Consider the following 17,355-nt stretch of genomic DNA (forward strand, 5'->3'; position numbering starts at 1 on the left):
CTTTGATTCAGACTTGGAACATGAAGTTCTTAGCCCTGGAATTTATTTTCTTCTAATAACAAAGTTATTAATCAAAGTGCCAGATTCTCAACAAGTATAAATCAACAATCTATACCAGCTAAGGATCAGGTCCAAAATCTTTTTACTCATTTATATTATATTCAAGTGCAGAAAGTACAATAAGAAGCACAAAAGTCCACTCATTTCAACTGCTTTATTCTTCTTCTGTAATTTAAGTGAGTTGTGCAAATCTTTACATAGCCTGTGACCGGCCTTTTGGTGTTTAATAAAAACAAACCAAAACAGTTTAAAGCAGGTGAGCTAACAAGGATGTTCAGATTTTGAGGTGTGGCAAATACCTGGTGCACGCCTATTAACATGCACTCACCAAAATGAATGCAGGTGCCTTGATAGTTTATGCAGGGAACACTTTTTCATAATTACACCCAAATCCTAATAAATCTCCAGAGAACCACCATCATGATAATAAGCCCCAAGAAGCTGCCCCAATATCACGCCAAAAATATTGCGGTAGGCAAAACAAAAGAAACAAAATCTCAGGAATCTCACTCATATAACACCGTTACTCCGATTTGCAGCCACCGCAGCAAAAACATTCAGCGTTAAGGCTGAAACTGCATCTTTCACTAATCCTGTAATAGCTGCATATGATATGAATCTGTAAGGAATATACTGAGTGATATTTCATAACATATGTTTCAAATATACAGGCACAACTAGGATGTCTCAGTCTGCAGTTTTTACTAAGATTCTGGGTCAGAGTCAGGGCCCTAGCTGATAATCTGTCAGGGAAGAAGACTGCAAAGGCAGAAAATTGCCACAGCCTCCCTTCCACTAGGGGAGGTGTAAAGAGCCACAATTTCCCCCAAATTTGATTGTGCTAACTGAGAAAGGGCAGCTCTGATTCAGTGCATACCCACATTGCTGCTTTTGCCAGAGAGATTTATGGATCCCTGATCATAACCAAAAGAACTGAAACCCAAGGAGAGTTGCTGGTGGTGACGTTGCCTGCCTTATATACCAGTAGGATGCCCTGGTGCAGGGAGATATAATTTACCCCTCCTGTGCCAGCACTAGTGAGTCTGGCCATCTGAATTTCTCCTGCCTTTGTGGGTTTAACACTCTTAAGATTACCTGAACTCAATTTTTGGTGTGCTCTGATATACAAGGAAATAAACAAACAAATAGTAGGCCTGATTCTGAACTCCTTGATCCAGAAGCCAATGGGAGTTAAGCTTAAGCAAAGAGTTCAGGATTTGACCCAGAGAACAATCAAGTGGTTGGCTGTTCTTAGCACTACTGAACTATTAGTCAAACCAGTGGTCTCCCATGCAGGTCCTGTTCCACTCTAAACCACAGTTCCAGCACCACTCAAATCTGCACTGAGCTCGAGGACATTTCATGTGCATGCATCCACCTGCAAAAAAGCAAAGAAGACAGAATTGTCTTTGGGCCTTAGCAAACAATGTAAGGAGAATGTGTATAAGCCGGTTAACCAGTGGTCATTGAAATTCATTTCTAAGTACTAGATTATGCCCATTAAGCTCATCTATAGAGTAAGGGGTGGTGCAGAACTGCTGAATCCCTTCCTGGAGCTCTCCAATACCTGTCACTGTATCCCTTTATGGGACGTGGCTTGCTCCTCGCTGCTAGCTGGTCATACTCCACAGGTTGGAGGAGTAAGGACTGCAGCTCTGCCTGACCCTTAAAGAGACTGTAAAAAGAAAAGGAGTACTTGTGGCACCTTAGAGACTAACCAATTTATTTGAGCATGAGCTTTCGTGAGCTACAGCTCACTTCATCGGATGCATACCATGGAAACTGCAGCAGACTTTATATACACACAGAGATCAGGAGGTATTGTTTTATGATCTCTGTGTGTATATAAAGTCTGCTGCAGTTTCCACGGTATGCATCCGATGAAGTGAGCTGTAGCTCACGAAAGCTCATGCTCAAATAAATTGGTTAGTCTCTAAGGTGCCACAAGTACTCCTTTTCTTTTTGCGAATACAGACTAACACGGCTGTTACTCTGAAACCTGTCATTAAAGAGACTGTGCAAGGTATTGAGAAGGATTCTTGTACCCTCCTCAACTAATCACATAAGGACTAAGTGATACTGTATCTGGTCCTTAGAAATAGCTCACAACTAGATGAAGAGCTGATAAGAGTGCATCAAAATTCAGTTCTTAACTGGAGTTTGGATTTAACAGCTGTGAAATTGCAAACAGAATACATCCAGATATACAGATTTTAGTGATGGATTGATATTTATCTCAAAATGGCACTAGCAGTTAAAGTTGAATGGCCTTCTTTACATCTGGAGGATTCTTTTAATCATGTTGGTATGTTTCCTATTTTTTTGTTAAGTGTTTTGCATTTCCCTGTACTTTGAATAACTTAATCTCCATGCCCCTGCCTTCAATCACTTTTTTTTAAAAAATGGCTATACATTAAGAGTAGCCAATGGTCATTAGAGCAATGCACGTCAAATGGTAACTATGTCAACTATAAAATGAAATCTCCTATCTAACTCAAGCCTAAATGTACAATATAAACAAATGCTGAAAATGAAAGTCCTGACAATATATCATGATCTCTGGATTTGTACATAGATTAAACTCCAGATGACTAATATAATCTCTTGTAAACACAGAAAAGCCAAAATTTGGTATTTAGATGCCTATTGTGTAGATAAGGTATATTACCCTTACTGATGTGACACATTTTAGGATAAATTGGGTATTTAGGATGTCTACAGAGAACTGGATATTTCTACCCTTGTTTATATTTAACAGCAAAATATTTACTAGTATTATTCTTTCAGGACAACCTATAGTTCTACAGGATAACCACGTTCACGATCACCTGTGAGTAGAGTTGTGCAAAGAATGAACATTTTATTATGTGGAAGATTTCAAGATTCTAAATCTTGTTTCATGCCGACTCAAAATGAAACCCAAACATTGTGAAATTCTCTGCAAAAGAAAATTCCAGAAAAACATTAATTTTGGACTGATCGAAACATTTTGTTCAAATAAAATCAAAACAATGCATTTTTGACTTTCTTATTTTATAATAAACAAACAAATAATAAAATCTGAAATGAAAAGTCAAAAAGAAAATAAAAGAAAATCAAAACCTTTTGTTCTGACAATGTCAACATGGATTTAATTTGTAAGTGGTAGCTTGGATTCTTTTCCCCCAGAAAAGAAATTGCAGAGAAATTGATAGGATTTCTCAAAGTGTTTTTGATTTCAACCAAACTGCATTTTTTAAAGGAAAGCTGTTCCATCAAACTTTTACTGACCAGCTCTAACAGTGAGGTTTACACTTGCCAGGTTTGTATATCCTGCGTGTGGCGGTTTCCTGATTTCAACACACTGCTGTCTAAGGTTGTGTGTGTAAGTACTATGGGGAGGGATAAACACTGAACAGAGATAATGGACAAAATTTAAAGGGCAGACTAAAGACTCATGGCTTGATTTAAATAAACTGACAATCTGAAATCACTGCTGCGGAAAGAAAGAAGACAGCTGAAAGTGTAGACAAGTGAGAGTTGACAGTGCCTAGAAGAACATACACTATTTTGATTTTTTTTTTCAGTGTCTGATGGTATTCTATTTATATTAGGGTTTCTTATCATGGACATCACTGTAGTACCTAAGCACTTTTGAGATGCAGTATTTTAGACCTGTATAATAAGGTTCCTAATGGACTCCAGGGAGTCTTCTGCTCTTCCTCAGTCTGAGCTCCAGGAGACGCTGCTTGCGGTGTGTGTCTATCCTCAATGAGTGTTTTATATATATAATGCTATAAATCATCCCAGTTATGGTGGGAAAGCTTTATTAAATAGGAGAGTCTTACAGCACACCTTGAAGATGATCTGGCCCCACATTAGACTAATCTCCTCTGGAAGCTCATTCCATTGCAGAACCCCTTTGACTCAAAATGCTTTTGTGACTTTGTCTAAGTAAAATATAACTATGCAAATCATTATTGCTACCACTGTTATATAATACATGGCCAGAAAGGGTTAAACAGCTTGCAGGCTGAATGACCCAAAGCCAACCTTTAAATTCATGTTAAAAAGGTATGCAAATGGTAATTAGGGTCATTCAATGTTAGACTGGCTAGAACTTTGAAATGCAAACCTATATTGTTAGAAATTAGGAGTGATACTAATTGTCTGTGTGTACTCATAAACGTTAGCCATATAAACAGACAGTTCCTGTCTGCCACTATAACTATTAATTCACAGATCAAAAGGGAGTATTAACATTTAGATGAATCTTGGGTGAAATAATGTCATTGTCTATATGCCTCTTTGTGATAGACTGCCTAATGGATAAATTGCCCTATGTTAATTTGTGTAATTAGTTACCAGTGGTGCTTAGGAAACAGAAGGTTACATCAAAAGCCTGTTGTTTACCCAGGACTGTATGGCTGCTAGAAAACTGTACAAAAGACCCTTGGATCCTGATCCTGTCATCTCAGATATGCTTAAACTTCATCTGGGGAAGTTTGAGTTGCAAGATTCAGATCCCAGTTAAGCTGGAATACCCTGAATATGATATTGGACATTGGACTATAACCTATGGACTAAATTCTAAAAGAACTCTTTGCAACTACAAAGCTCACCATCTCTGCTATGAATCTGAACCTCAAGAATTGAACTCATGTCTGTATGTATATTGATCTTTTAACCATACTCTCTCTCTTTTCTTTTTTAATAAATTTTAGTTTCGTTAATAAGAATTGGCTGTAAGCGTGTATTTGGGTAAGATCTGGAATATTCATTAACCAAGAAGGTAATGTGTCCAATCCTTTGGGATTCGTAGAACCTTTTCTTTTATATGATGAATAAGATTTTCATTAATCCTCATCATATCTCATTTGGGTGACTAGGTGTAGGCCTGAGGCTGGGTTACTTTAAGGGAACTATGTTGTTGACTTCTGAGTAACCAGTGAGGTATAACAGAAGCTGTTTTGTGCTGGCTTGGTAAATCTAAGTATTGGAATATCCACTAGTTTGCGGGATTGCTTGACCCATGCTTTGCAGTTCACCCTAATTGAGTGACCTCAGCTGGCTCCCCTGGGATCCTGGTTACAGTTTTATTTCCCAGCTCATAAGCATTTGATCCTGTCCCATTGTCCCAGAGGACTGCATCCGTTTTGACAGGTTGTGGATTGAACTGATGGAGCTGGATCTTGACCTGTTGATGGCTCTGCAGATAAAAATCAAGGCCTTCAACTGACAATGGAAGTGGGGCTGGAACAAGTGGAGGGATTTGAGCAGAGGGACGATGTGATCACAGCAGCCAGTCCTGCTGAGGAGGTATCAGATTTAAAAAAAATTTTTTTTTCAAAGAATTAGACAGATTATTCCATTTTGTAGGAAGACTGATAGTGAGGCACTGATCATTTCTGTTAGCAGTGGACACTGTTGTTTTCTGGCTTTCACCAGCCAGTAGGGAAACATCCAATTTGTAGGTGGTAGTTTGGATATTTCTCATTCATATAGTGTAGAGAAATGTAAGAAATTTCTTCTTGCCAAAATGGTTACATTTTTCAGCAAAGTAATTTGAAGCGGAACAAAATAAAGTGCAGAGCTCTGGTGGGATCTCACTTTATATTTTAACATCAATGATTCCTTACATTGATAGGGATAAAACAGAATGTGTTAAATAAGGCTGTACTGTTAAAGGATGCATTAGCAGCCTTTTGATTTTGTACCAAGAAAAACTTGACCAAAATATAAATCTGTAGATTATGGGTCACATGACACTGGGAACAATGGGTTGCAAGCAGTCAGCAAATACCAGCACAGAAGCTGGAACGTACTGTACCCATTATCAGAGGATGAAGCAAGCACAGCACCTTTTTATACTTCAGTTCCACTACATCTAAGAATTCCTAACTTGCTACTATTGCTTGGGGATTTTGCATTCTGACACATCCCTTGTCCTTGACCTGGGCTGGGTTACAAACAAGGGAAAGTCTTGTCCTGTTCATAGCCAGTTTGTGGAACAATTCTCTTTACAGTAGTGCACAGTAAAAATAGGAGGGTCTATTCTCTTCTTGATCTGAGTGGTGTATGCAAGCAATGTCCATGACCATTCGTGGGAGTAACACAAATACGTTCTTCGTGCATCTAGCAGAGAAAAGAACAGATAGTTTTCTGTAGATTAAAACAGAGATTCTGTTGCACACAGTGGCGATGAGAAGGTCATGACCTCAGCACTGCTCCCAGTGTGGCCAGTGGCTTTATGGTGATGATTTCTATCTTTTCTACACCTATTTAAGAGCTGTATTTTTAAGACTAATTTTTAAGGTTCTCAGTAATTAAATCCTCTTCTACCTCTTTGTCCTCTTCCTCCTACAGGCCCACTTGCTAACAACACTCCAAGTCCTATCCCCCTTTCTCACGCTTGATTTCGTGCTTTCATTCCTGATGCTCTTTGTGCTTGGATAAGTCTCCCACTTTCCATCTGACAAGTGTCCTATGTATTCCTTCTTCAAATCCCCTTCTTCCTACTTCCTTTCTAATAATCTCTCCGCTCCTTTTTCTATCTGAAGCGTTAGCTTCTTGGGGTCGGCAGCATGTCTTACTCTGTGACTGTAAAGCCCTGTGTGAATAACTGGTGTAATCAATTAGCAGCAGCAGTAGTAATTAATATTCATATTGTTGCTCCTTTTTTGAGCCAAGCAGCTCAGCAAAGTTCAGTGTTCTGGAGATGTTCCTGCTGGAAGCAAAAATTGATGGAGTCTGGTACTTTCTTTGATGCAATCTTGTTTATTTAAAAGTAATGCATGTCTGAGTGCAGAGGTCACCAAGAACCAAAAAAGCAGTTTCTTAGCTTACAACCTCAAGCCTCTGCAGCCAACACTAGACTCAAAGTTCTCACTTTAGCTTTTTCCAGGGTCACACTGTGCTTACTGGTCATTGTTTGGCTTTCTTCCTGTTTACCTTTGCCTCCTGCCTTCTCTGTTCTTGTCTATTTTCTATTTCTGGGTTCTGCCTGCCTTCCTCCCTCCTGCCCAAAACAAACAACTCCCCCCCAATACTCAGCAAAAATGCTCGCAGCCACACAATCCAAAACTCCTGGGTGGACTTTATCAGGCCTTGCTGTAGGAGCTATGTGGGGAGCACATGCATGTGGGTCCAATTATCCCCCAGCAGGTGCTGCAGGGGGGTGTCTTGCTAGTGGGGAACACTCAACCCTCCAGCTGAGGCATCTTGGCCCTTTCTTCTGCTCTCAAGGTCCCAGATAAAACCACAAAACAGCCCACAGTCAGCAAACAATGTTAAGTGAAGGTATGAAAGAAAAGAAAGGAAAAATACCCTGTAGGTAGTTCCCATCAGGATCAGGGCCTCTCTTACATCTCAGGGCGCTGGGAGTATCACAGTCACTTCAGAGTTCACTGGGTGTCCAGTGCAAGTTTCAGTCTTTTCCCCCTTTGGGGCTAGAAAATGTGATGGGGCAAGGCCAGATAGTTATATTAGCTCCAGGCTAAACAAATCCCTGGTACCAGGTTAAGTGAAATGGAAGCTGTTCCAAGTCAATTAAGACACCTGGGGCCAATTAAGAACTTTCCAGAAGGCAGGGAGAACGCTAGGTTGATTGGGACACCTGAAGCCAATCAGGGGCTGGCTGAAACTAGTTAAAAGCCTCCCAGCCAGTCAGGTGGGTGTGCATGTCAGGAGCTGTGGGAGGAAGTTGCACTGTTGGAGAGGCTGAGCAGTACACACCATTATCAGGCACAAGGAATGAGGCCCTGAGGTAAGGGTGAAGTGGAGCTTGAGGAAGTGAGGGCTGCTGTGGGGGAAGTAGCCCAGGGAACTGTACATATCATGTTTCTAAAAGGTCAGCTACTATAGCTGATACTATTAGGGTCCCTGGGCTGGAGCCTGGAGTAGAGGGTGGGCCTGGGCCCCCCCCCAACCTTTGCCCCCTGATTAATTACTGAGACTGGGAGACAACAGAGACTGTGCAAGGAAGGATAACTTCTCCTCACCTCCCTTGATGGCTTATGATGAAAATGGCTCAGTAGACTGTGACCCTTGTCCCTAGAGAGAGAAGGGTTATGTGGAGGGTCACAGTGAGCCTCTGAGGCTAGCGAAATCCACCAGAAAACGGGGGACCCATGGAGGCAAGGACAGAGCTTTGTCACAAAAAGCTCAATGGCTGGTTCCCTTCCTTAACTATCTCACAATTATTTTTGTAAGTGAAAGGTGTATTCACACATCAATTTCAATGAGGTTTTGTATTAACCTACAACAAGGTTTATCCCAGCTCATAACACTATGTCATCATTCAGTTAGGTTGTGGTAAATACCTCAGTATAGTTTGTAACACAAACATTATGAGCAAGAATAGTAACTCTGGAGTAATTCACATTAATTCTTTGTTACATCCTGGTCTTGTGTACAGTGGTAAATAATACATGTCGGTTCATTCCTCCCTGTGCCCACTCAACTCACACTAGTGTCAATGTTTGCTTCTCTTCACCCATGCCCAGACTAGTGATTTGCTTAGGGAACTGGCTGTTACCACTCGATTCTTCCACTGACTCACTGTTTGATTTTGGGCAGCCCACTTAAGGCACTCTGAGCCTCATTTCCCCTGTCTATAAAACAGATAATTCCTGCCTACCTAGTCACAAGAGTCTTCTGAGGCTTAATCAATGGTTTTAAAGCACTTTGTGATCCTTGCATGGAAGGTGCTATTCTAAGTGATTCAGAAACCGTATTATAGGGAAGACTAGGCTCCCTTTGTGCCTCTCTCTCTCTAGGTAAGTACAAAATCATACACATGGCTATATATACATTAATATTTGGACTGTAAAATTAATTTTAAAAAGGGAGGTTACTGCAAGTGTTAGTTACACTCCAATAAACTCACCATTTTTTTCTATTGGTACATGGCAACTAGGACATGGTTTGGTTGTTTTCTTGATTGTTTCCCTGGATGCCTCCTCCCACCGTGCTTGCATGGCTGAATGCGCATCAATCTTATATCCCTGCAAAGAGAGAAGCAACTGTGAGTACAATATAGCCAAGTTCCTCAGAGAATCAAGATCTGAAGCATGGTTGTGGCTATTTACTAGAGTGATACAGACAGGAGGGTCTGAAAGTTCAATAAAACTGGAATTCTGCCCCTGCTGCCTCGTAATTTAACCCATTTTGGTATGACAGAGAAAAATATTAAGATGATGGAAAACTGCTGAGTCATGTACAGTACAGTTGGAGGATGGAGAGAGCTCAGTCCCTATGCAGGAAACTATTTGCCTCTGCTTTGCAACATGAAGCATGTTCCTTTGTTTTTGAGTTCTGGATTTTATTCAAATACATTATATTTCTGGTTACGTGCACAAGCTATGCTAATAAAGATTAGAGAACAGGTACAAGAATACTGGAGAGGAAATAATAAGGAACCGATGAATAACAAAGAAAGAAAACATCCCCTCAAATAGTGCAATGTTGATAGCAAGAGCCACCATGGAGCATGCATTAAAAGTGACTCCCGTGTTTGTCCTATTTCTGATTGATATAAAATTACCTAATCTACACAGGTGCCATACTTGAGAATGCCTTAGCAATTTTTGACCTTAAATGATAATATAAGGACAAAAGGGATGATATTGTCATTAAATTTCTATAGTTCAAGGTTTGGAAAATAGATCGCTGATTTCCTTTGAAATATTACTGTGTAAAAACATTAAATCATGTACAGTTTCTGGCTTACGTGAAGTATGATTCTCATCAATTGTATAACTAGAGACTGAGAAGGCTCTCTCGGAAGGTGCACTGGATGCGGGGATGGAATGCACAAACAGTGCAACTCGACTGAGGAGGGGAATGTTGTACTTGTGTTGTCTCCACTACTTCAGCAGTTGCATATCTTCATTCTTTGTCAGCTTCAGGGTGATATGGTTAGACTCGTCGTCATTGTCAATTCCACACTCGCTATCTGAATTCTCAAACTCTGTATATGGCCATTTTGTCTCCGCTGGTGATGGTGTCTGTGTATCTGACGAAACCAGCATAAGATTGTTTGAGACAAGATTGCAATGAGACAAGCTTTTTGGTCTCTTGATCAACTTCCTGTCTCTCCTCTCTAGTGAAAATTTCATCCCCTACATTCGTGGGTGCAGGAAAACTGCTACTCTGTGCATAGGCTTGATTTCAAACTTTTTCATGAGACATTGCAAGGCTTTGGATTTGAGCTGACTTAGACTATCTTCATCAGTGGTAGAAGGATGGAAAAGCTTTTTCATCCTTTCATGGCGAGTGGACTATGATGATGATTGCTCTAGTGCATCTGATGCTAAGTCTGTTAAGATGCTCAAGGTGTTGTGATCAAAGCTATCAATGAACTGCGTATCCTCCTTTTCTGTCAAAATTTCATATACTCTGTCTCACTGCTCCTCGATTGTTTTAAACGTGAGTAGTTTGCTGTTCCATTATGTTTCTACATTTCTTTCAAGAGACTTCTGCAGTCTGCTTTGAAGTCCAAATCTCCTGATGTAAGTAATGAGATATCAGCTTGCCTGGATAAGTTTGGTTATTGCTTCTTCTTTCTGGTTTCCCGGTTTGGTAGTGTGCTCAAGCACGGTATTTATAATGTGCACTGAGCAGCTTATTCACACATAGGAATTGAAAGTTGCAACCATGTTTGCTCCCTGGTCACTAACGAAAACCATCTGGTTGGTAATGCTGCGTATAGCAAATCTTCTGAGTGTCTGAATAACAGCCGATCAAATGTTCTCTACAGTTTTTGGTTTCCCGCTGTCAAACAGAGTCACACAAAGCGCCCACTCCACCAAACTGTTGTGGCTCTATCTAATGAACAGTTTACTCCCAAACATGCAACATTTCTGTAATCATCCATCCACAGATTGAGGCACAACACCCAATGTGCCAAGAATGTTTTTCAGCTCCATGGAGATTTGTTGTCTTTTTTTCCTTCTGCCACAAGTGCAGCATGCCGGGCTATAGTTATGGAATGTGGTATTAGTGCACCTGCATCCATTTGACCATATTTGGCACCCATGTTAATCAAACATTAAGCATATGCAAGGAAGCCCTTGCTTGTTGAATGGTGATTTGCTACCTCTCAGACTCCATGGACTTTCAGAATGCTCAGTAATTCAAAAGGGGGTTGCTGGTTCCCAGCACAGATGCACAGAGGATGTGCAAAGAACAATGCAGAATAGACAGGAATGGCGGAGCTTTGTTTGTGCCCTAAGCAACATCTTACAGGAAGGAGTCAGCTAAAACGCACTTCTAAAATGACTGCTATACAACTGTACATTAGCAGCTTCTCAGAAACAAACAAGCAATGATTGTAAATAGTGACGAAAATGTTATATTAGTCCTGCATCTGCCTACTCTTTAAAGTAGAATGACCTAGGACAGCAGTCTGAACTGCCTCTGAGCGGAAAGGACCATTTGTTTGAGCACAGAACTAGAAACTAGGAACACCTGAGTCCTAATCTAGCTCTCATACTGACTCCCTTAGTACGTAAAGGAAAGTCACATAACCTCTCTGCATCCATTTGCTGACCTGCAAAATGAGAGTGACAATAACTTCAAAGGGTATAGTGAGAGTTAATTACCTACTGACTGTAGAGACAATTAAAGATGAAAAAACAGCATAAGTAAGTACTATTATTGTGTGTGTAGACTAATATCTGCAAGAGAAACGCATGTAATTTTTGGATTCAATCCAGCAAAACTTGAATGGCAATGTTTTACCTAAACTGAGCTAATCAAAACTATACGAATCAATGCTTGGAAGTGTCCTTTTCCCACATCTGCCTTCTTTGTTGTGGCCTCATAATACCAGGCGCTGCGCCAAAATCTCACATGCCAAATTGTTAACTTGATTTGTATCATTTGTGTTTGATCTTGATTTTGAAAACAAATTTGAATTTGGGAGAGGATCAGTTTACAAGTAATTAAAAAGCTTAACTTTCAAGTCTGAATATGTATACCATTTAATGAGACAGACCAAACTGACTTTTTAAAAGACAATGATTACACTGGTGTTTTTCCACTGCAAAGAGTCTATTATGAAACAGATGCAACAGAATAATAATTTCAGTCTATTAGAGCTTTAGACACCCTCCCTACCCTTCTCTGACTGCAAAGTTAAAAACCACTTCTTACAGGAAATAAATGTGAAGAAATGGCACACAGTGGCCCTGTTCTTCCTGAATCAGTAAAGAGATCATATCTATCCGGATGAGTCAGCCTCAGCCTAGAATACATACTGTATATATTTTCATCTAATTTATTCCACAAGAGGAACAATAGAAAAATAAAGACAGTTTCTATGGCATTGGGGATATCTGTAAAATACCAAGGACTGACTCCATCTTTTCTAAGTGGCCCAGCAGAGAATAAGAAGCATTTTTACAATGTAAACAAGCAGATAGAATATGATGTCTGGAATACTACTGAGTGGAAAAGGACCTGAGAACTCCCCGTGTGATGCTGTAGCCAAAAGGGCTAATGCAACCTTTAGATGTATAAACAGGGGAGTCAGGCAAAATGTCAATGGAATGTGAAGAGTGACTTTTGTTGCTGCAAAATAACCTTCAGAAATTGCTTCATATTTTTACCGAACTCTGTGGAAGCCCTACAGAGCATCTACAGTCATGGCTTAGGAGTTGCCAGTGTACTGCAGAACACTGTGGCCAAAAGGAAAATTATCCTAATAGAAGATCTGATTGCTTTGAGATTTACTGGACAGGAAGGGGCAGGGAAAGGAGTCAAGATGGTAGCAAAATAGGTCTGAAAGAAGCAGTTCACTGATAGAAGTAGAGGTGAGGGAAAAGAAGTGAGCTTTTTGTTTGTTTTACATCATTAAAACTCCCTGTGGTATTGCAGTCTCATGTACTATAAAACTATTGAGGGCTTCTGAAGACAATATAAGTACATAATACTGTGAAATAGCCTGATAAAACACACACAGTGGAGTTAACATTTCTGCTAGTCTGTGACTTATTTGTCTCCATCCCAACAGCATTCTTACATACATTTGATTTGTCCATTATCACATACTCTGGTCTTTTAATTTCAGTTTGTGTGACCAGGCTGAGCCAAAAGAGAGAAAAATCATAAAGAATACTGCAAAATTACTGGATTTTCCTTCCTCCTCCTTCTCTAGGACCATCCATTGCCAACAGATGGATGCCCATTTTTATCAGTTTCAAAATTGACTTCAGTGGTACTAGTGCACAGCAGAAAAGCTCTGAAGAAGTTCCTTGCCTTATGGTCTTTGAAATGGTGTTAAATGCTGCAGCTTCCTGACACTCATATAGGTTTTACTGAGAGAGAGATCAAGAGAGCATGTGCACAGGCATCAAATCCCTGTTCTCCTAGTACACCCAGAAGGCATGCTTAATTAGAACAGGATCTCTGAAACAAAGAATTTGTGGGGAAAATCCAAAGCTGCTGTAAAACAGCATAGCTCCACTGAAATCAACAAAGTTCCACTGAGTTACACCAGCTGAGGATCTGAGAAAGACCAAGATGCAGTATGGTACTATACGGCTAACTCCGCTGGAGACAGATGCAGATATATTTGCCCAGGACGCCCAGAGGAGCTCTGAGCCCCACCATGAACGGAGGTGCAGGGAAGCTTAGACTCCCCCAGTCTCCATTACACACTGCCCATGTCTAAAGTGATATTTGCAATGTTTTTCAGCATAGAAATCAAGCCAGGATCTAAGCTTGCATGAGAATGAGCCTATATGAGAGGTCATAATAGTGTGGAATCCAACAACATGTTCCTCCTGATGATTCATGCCCCATTTGAAGATTTGAGCAAAAAGCAAATGTGCCACTTCCTTTCCTATTAATAAACCAGCTTCTTGCTCCCTCTTGCATATTTTAATATTATAATATTTATATTACACAAGCTCCTACATGCCACATCCAGGCTGTATCCCATTGTGATAGGTCCTGTATAAACATATCAATGGCAGTCCTTACCCTAAAGAACTAATGGCTTCTTTTGCACTGATCCGCTTGTCCAGTACTACACCTGAGCTTTGTCTTCTCTTCCTCATATTCCCCAGAACTAGATATCAGATCCTCAGCAGTATTTTGACATATATATTTATCACCACTATTACATGTGGAAATAGACTTAGAGACCATAATGCCTCCGTGCACTGGATATGCAATATCAAGGGCCAATATATTGACCACTAATTGACCTGGACCTCTCTTATGATTAACACTTTCATATCGGTTGCCTTGCCAATCATTAGAATGGTAAAATACTAAAATATTAACATTCATATGCAAAGATGTTTCTATATATATCCCCTTCCGTTTTACTCCTCTCCATAAAGTGAGCCTCCCCTAGAATTTCTTTCTTACTACTCCATCCTCATAGTGACATCACCCCTCTTTGGCATGGAAGATAGCACCTGCTTGTGGCTGGCAGTGACATATAATTACTGCAAACTGTCACCAACACCAAGACCAGTCTCCACAATCTTACATACCAGCTGGGAATCTATAGCTAAAACAGCAGAACAGATTAGGTAGATGTTGTTCAGTGGCTATGAAGGACACCTTGGTGAGTACTATCTGTGAATTTCATGACACCTATTGGTGACTTCAAGATCTACATGCTTTTAAAAATTCTAGGCAATGAAGCGTTATAGACTAGCTTGCAGCTCAATAAGCATTAATGTTAGCCTTTCCAAGAAATGCTTTACAAAACATTTCAGTAGAATGCTTGACGACACTCACTATCTCTCTTGGTAACAATAATTCATGTTGTAGTAATACAACAAATTGTTTTGATCTTGCTTTCATAGAGTTACAAACAGCAGAAATTTAGCCCAAATACTTTATGCTCTCTAAAATTGTGGTTATTTGGGACCCCTACCTTTAATGTTAAACATCTGTTCAATTTTTATTTTGCTTCTAATTTAATTACTGGACTTACAGAAACTTAGAGAAGTATGGAGTATGTATGGATGAACAAGGAGGACTGGATGGCTCAAGAGATTGGTAATAGAACATGGGGCTTTTCACCCAAGGCCCCTGGTAAATATCTCACCGGTGCTAACAGTATCTGAAGGCCATTAACATCTGATTGCTGATTGGGGGCACAGCTGAAATGAGTTCATAATCTAATCTTGTTCCAGTTTTTAGTGGACATATATTAAAATCACACCCAAAAAACTCCACAGTCGGTACTATGTGATATCTCTAAGGTGCCACAAGTACTCCTTTTCTTTTTGCGAATACAGACTAAGACAGCTGCTACTCTGAAACCTATCAGGAAATTGAGAACTATCTTCTTGCGTCACATTTGTACTATAGTACAAGAAAATGCTAAAAACTACATGATCTGCCACCACGCATTTAGCTTTCACTCTTTTCCCAACTCTATTCAGTGTTCAGCTTTACAATCTGCCAGTGTTACTAAAAGACATGTTTGCCAGGCTCCAGAAGAATCTAGATTCTCAGAAGAACACCACCAAATAAGGGATATGCTCACTGATAAATATAATGAACACTGTACTACCGGATTCTGCTATAATCCACCTCCCAGTTACATCATCAACACAGGCACTTAATGATAAAATGAACTAAAAATAATAATTCTAAAATATAAGGTGATGAAATGTATGGTATAAGGGGCAGCATGAGAATTTCATTTTGTCCCACATACCTCGCATTTTAAGCAGTACTAGTGTGGTTAATTTATCTCTAGCATAGTTTACATATTAATTGGCTCATAATTTTCAATACCTAAGTACAACACCATTGTATATAAGGCTATTTTTTGATTCTTCCAGAAAACTGAATTGGCCAAAGCCTTCTTTTCTCTTCAGTTAAGATTTCTGAGATGCACAGTACTCATTCCACTGAGCAGAAATTACTCTAGCTCTTCTTCCCCTGGATTATTTAAATCCTAAAGAAACCCAGATGCACTGGATTAGCAGTAGGCAGTTATTAGTCACTTGTGGACTTGCACAGATCATGACATTTTCACATGTTGAAGCTATTAAGATCTAAAAGACCAGCCGTTGCCAAGCCATTAGTAATTCATTGTGCTCTAATGGCTGGCCACTGCCTGCTTGCAACTTCCTAAAAGTGTACATATTGTCATGATGCAGAATGCAGACCTGAAAAATAGACAGACAGGTATTTTCAAACTGCATGTGGCTATTTACACAGATTTTTTTTCACCTTTGGTTAGTGAGGAAGAACACATCTGACCAAAGTTTGGTGGCAATACTTATGTATATATAAATAGTCTTTACAACATACCTTTGACTACCTCACCTGTGCTCTACCCACTAATCGATTTAACAGGACTAGTAACATTCCAAACTTCTGAACAGCTTCAAACACCTGTAATATTTTAAAAAAGGCAACTTTTTGAATGAAGTTGCCAGGGTCACATTTTCTTCTTTTCCTTAAAATTATGCTTCTCTGAGGTCCAAAATGGGAAAACTTCAGTTCTGCACCAGTAACGTGTTTAAGATGTAATATCTAATGACCAACTAGGGCTCAAAATGGGAACTCTATTCTGTTGGAAAGGGGGGATTTCCAGCTGCCCAGCACCTGCTCGTAGACCTGGAAACCCTTGAGAAATTAGAATGTAAAGCTATCTCATCCTTATCCTCCCACTGCTGGAGCCCCACTGCCATTTTCCCTCCCAAGCAAGCACCAGAGGATCTGGATATACGACCTAGATTTATGCTGATGGAAGAGGGGTGGGGAAGATCAGAGTGGAGTGGGGAAGAGGAGTAGAGCTGGTGAGAACTGTAGAGGGGTAAGGTTAACAAGGAAGGGAGAATGGAGCCAGGGAGCAAGGAGGGAAGAGAAGGAAGAAGAGGGTTAGTGGAAGATCAACAAGATTACAAAGATGGGCAAAGTTTGAAAAATGCTTTGAAGGTACATTTTCAGTAGGTTGCCTTGCTAGGCAGCTAGAGTGCATTTCCCCACCCTGCTAAGGAGGGGAAAAAGATGGTCAGGCTTGAAAGGCAGTCAAAAGGCATATGATAAAGACTAATTATAACATATACAAATAGGTATTGCCAATAAGCTCTGGACAATGTGTTCTTGCTAAGGAGAAAATCGGTGTAAAGACCCACCCACACGCTGTTTGAAAATACATTTCTAAGTCTATTTTTCAGGGCTGTATTCTGCAGCATGATGAAATATACTTTAAAAATGTTACAAACAAGCAATGGCCAGCCATTAAAGCCCAATGAATTACTAATGGCTTGGCAACTGCTGACTATGTCTGGGTGACCCCAAGGTGTTGTTGGTGGGGAATAGTGACAATAA

General features: G+C 40.1%; 1 protein-coding gene across 6 annotated transcripts in view; it reads right to left on the bottom strand.

Annotated features, from left to right (window-relative positions):
* Positions 1 to 200: 200 nt before the first annotated feature.
* The window catches only part of PRKN (parkin RBR E3 ubiquitin protein ligase), a 1,248,399-nt gene continuing 1,231,244 nt past the window's right edge, over positions 201 to 17,355 (bottom strand). For all 6 annotated transcript variants that reach the window (XM_077813311.1, XM_077813307.1, XM_077813309.1 and 3 more), the window contains 2 exons: positions 8,927 to 9,044; positions 201 to 1,438 (listed from right to left, as the gene is read on the bottom strand). In XM_077813311.1, coding sequence (XP_077669437.1) covers positions 1,329 to 1,438; positions 8,927 to 9,044 — 228 coding nt within the window. In that variant the 3' untranslated portion in view covers positions 201 to 1,328. The remainder of the gene's footprint in view (positions 1,439 to 8,926; positions 9,045 to 17,355) is intronic.

Source organism: Eretmochelys imbricata, chromosome 3 (assembly GCF_965152235.1).
Source record: "Eretmochelys imbricata isolate rEreImb1 chromosome 3, rEreImb1.hap1, whole genome shotgun sequence".
Lineage (NCBI taxonomy): Eukaryota > Metazoa > Chordata > Testudines > Cheloniidae > Eretmochelys > Eretmochelys imbricata.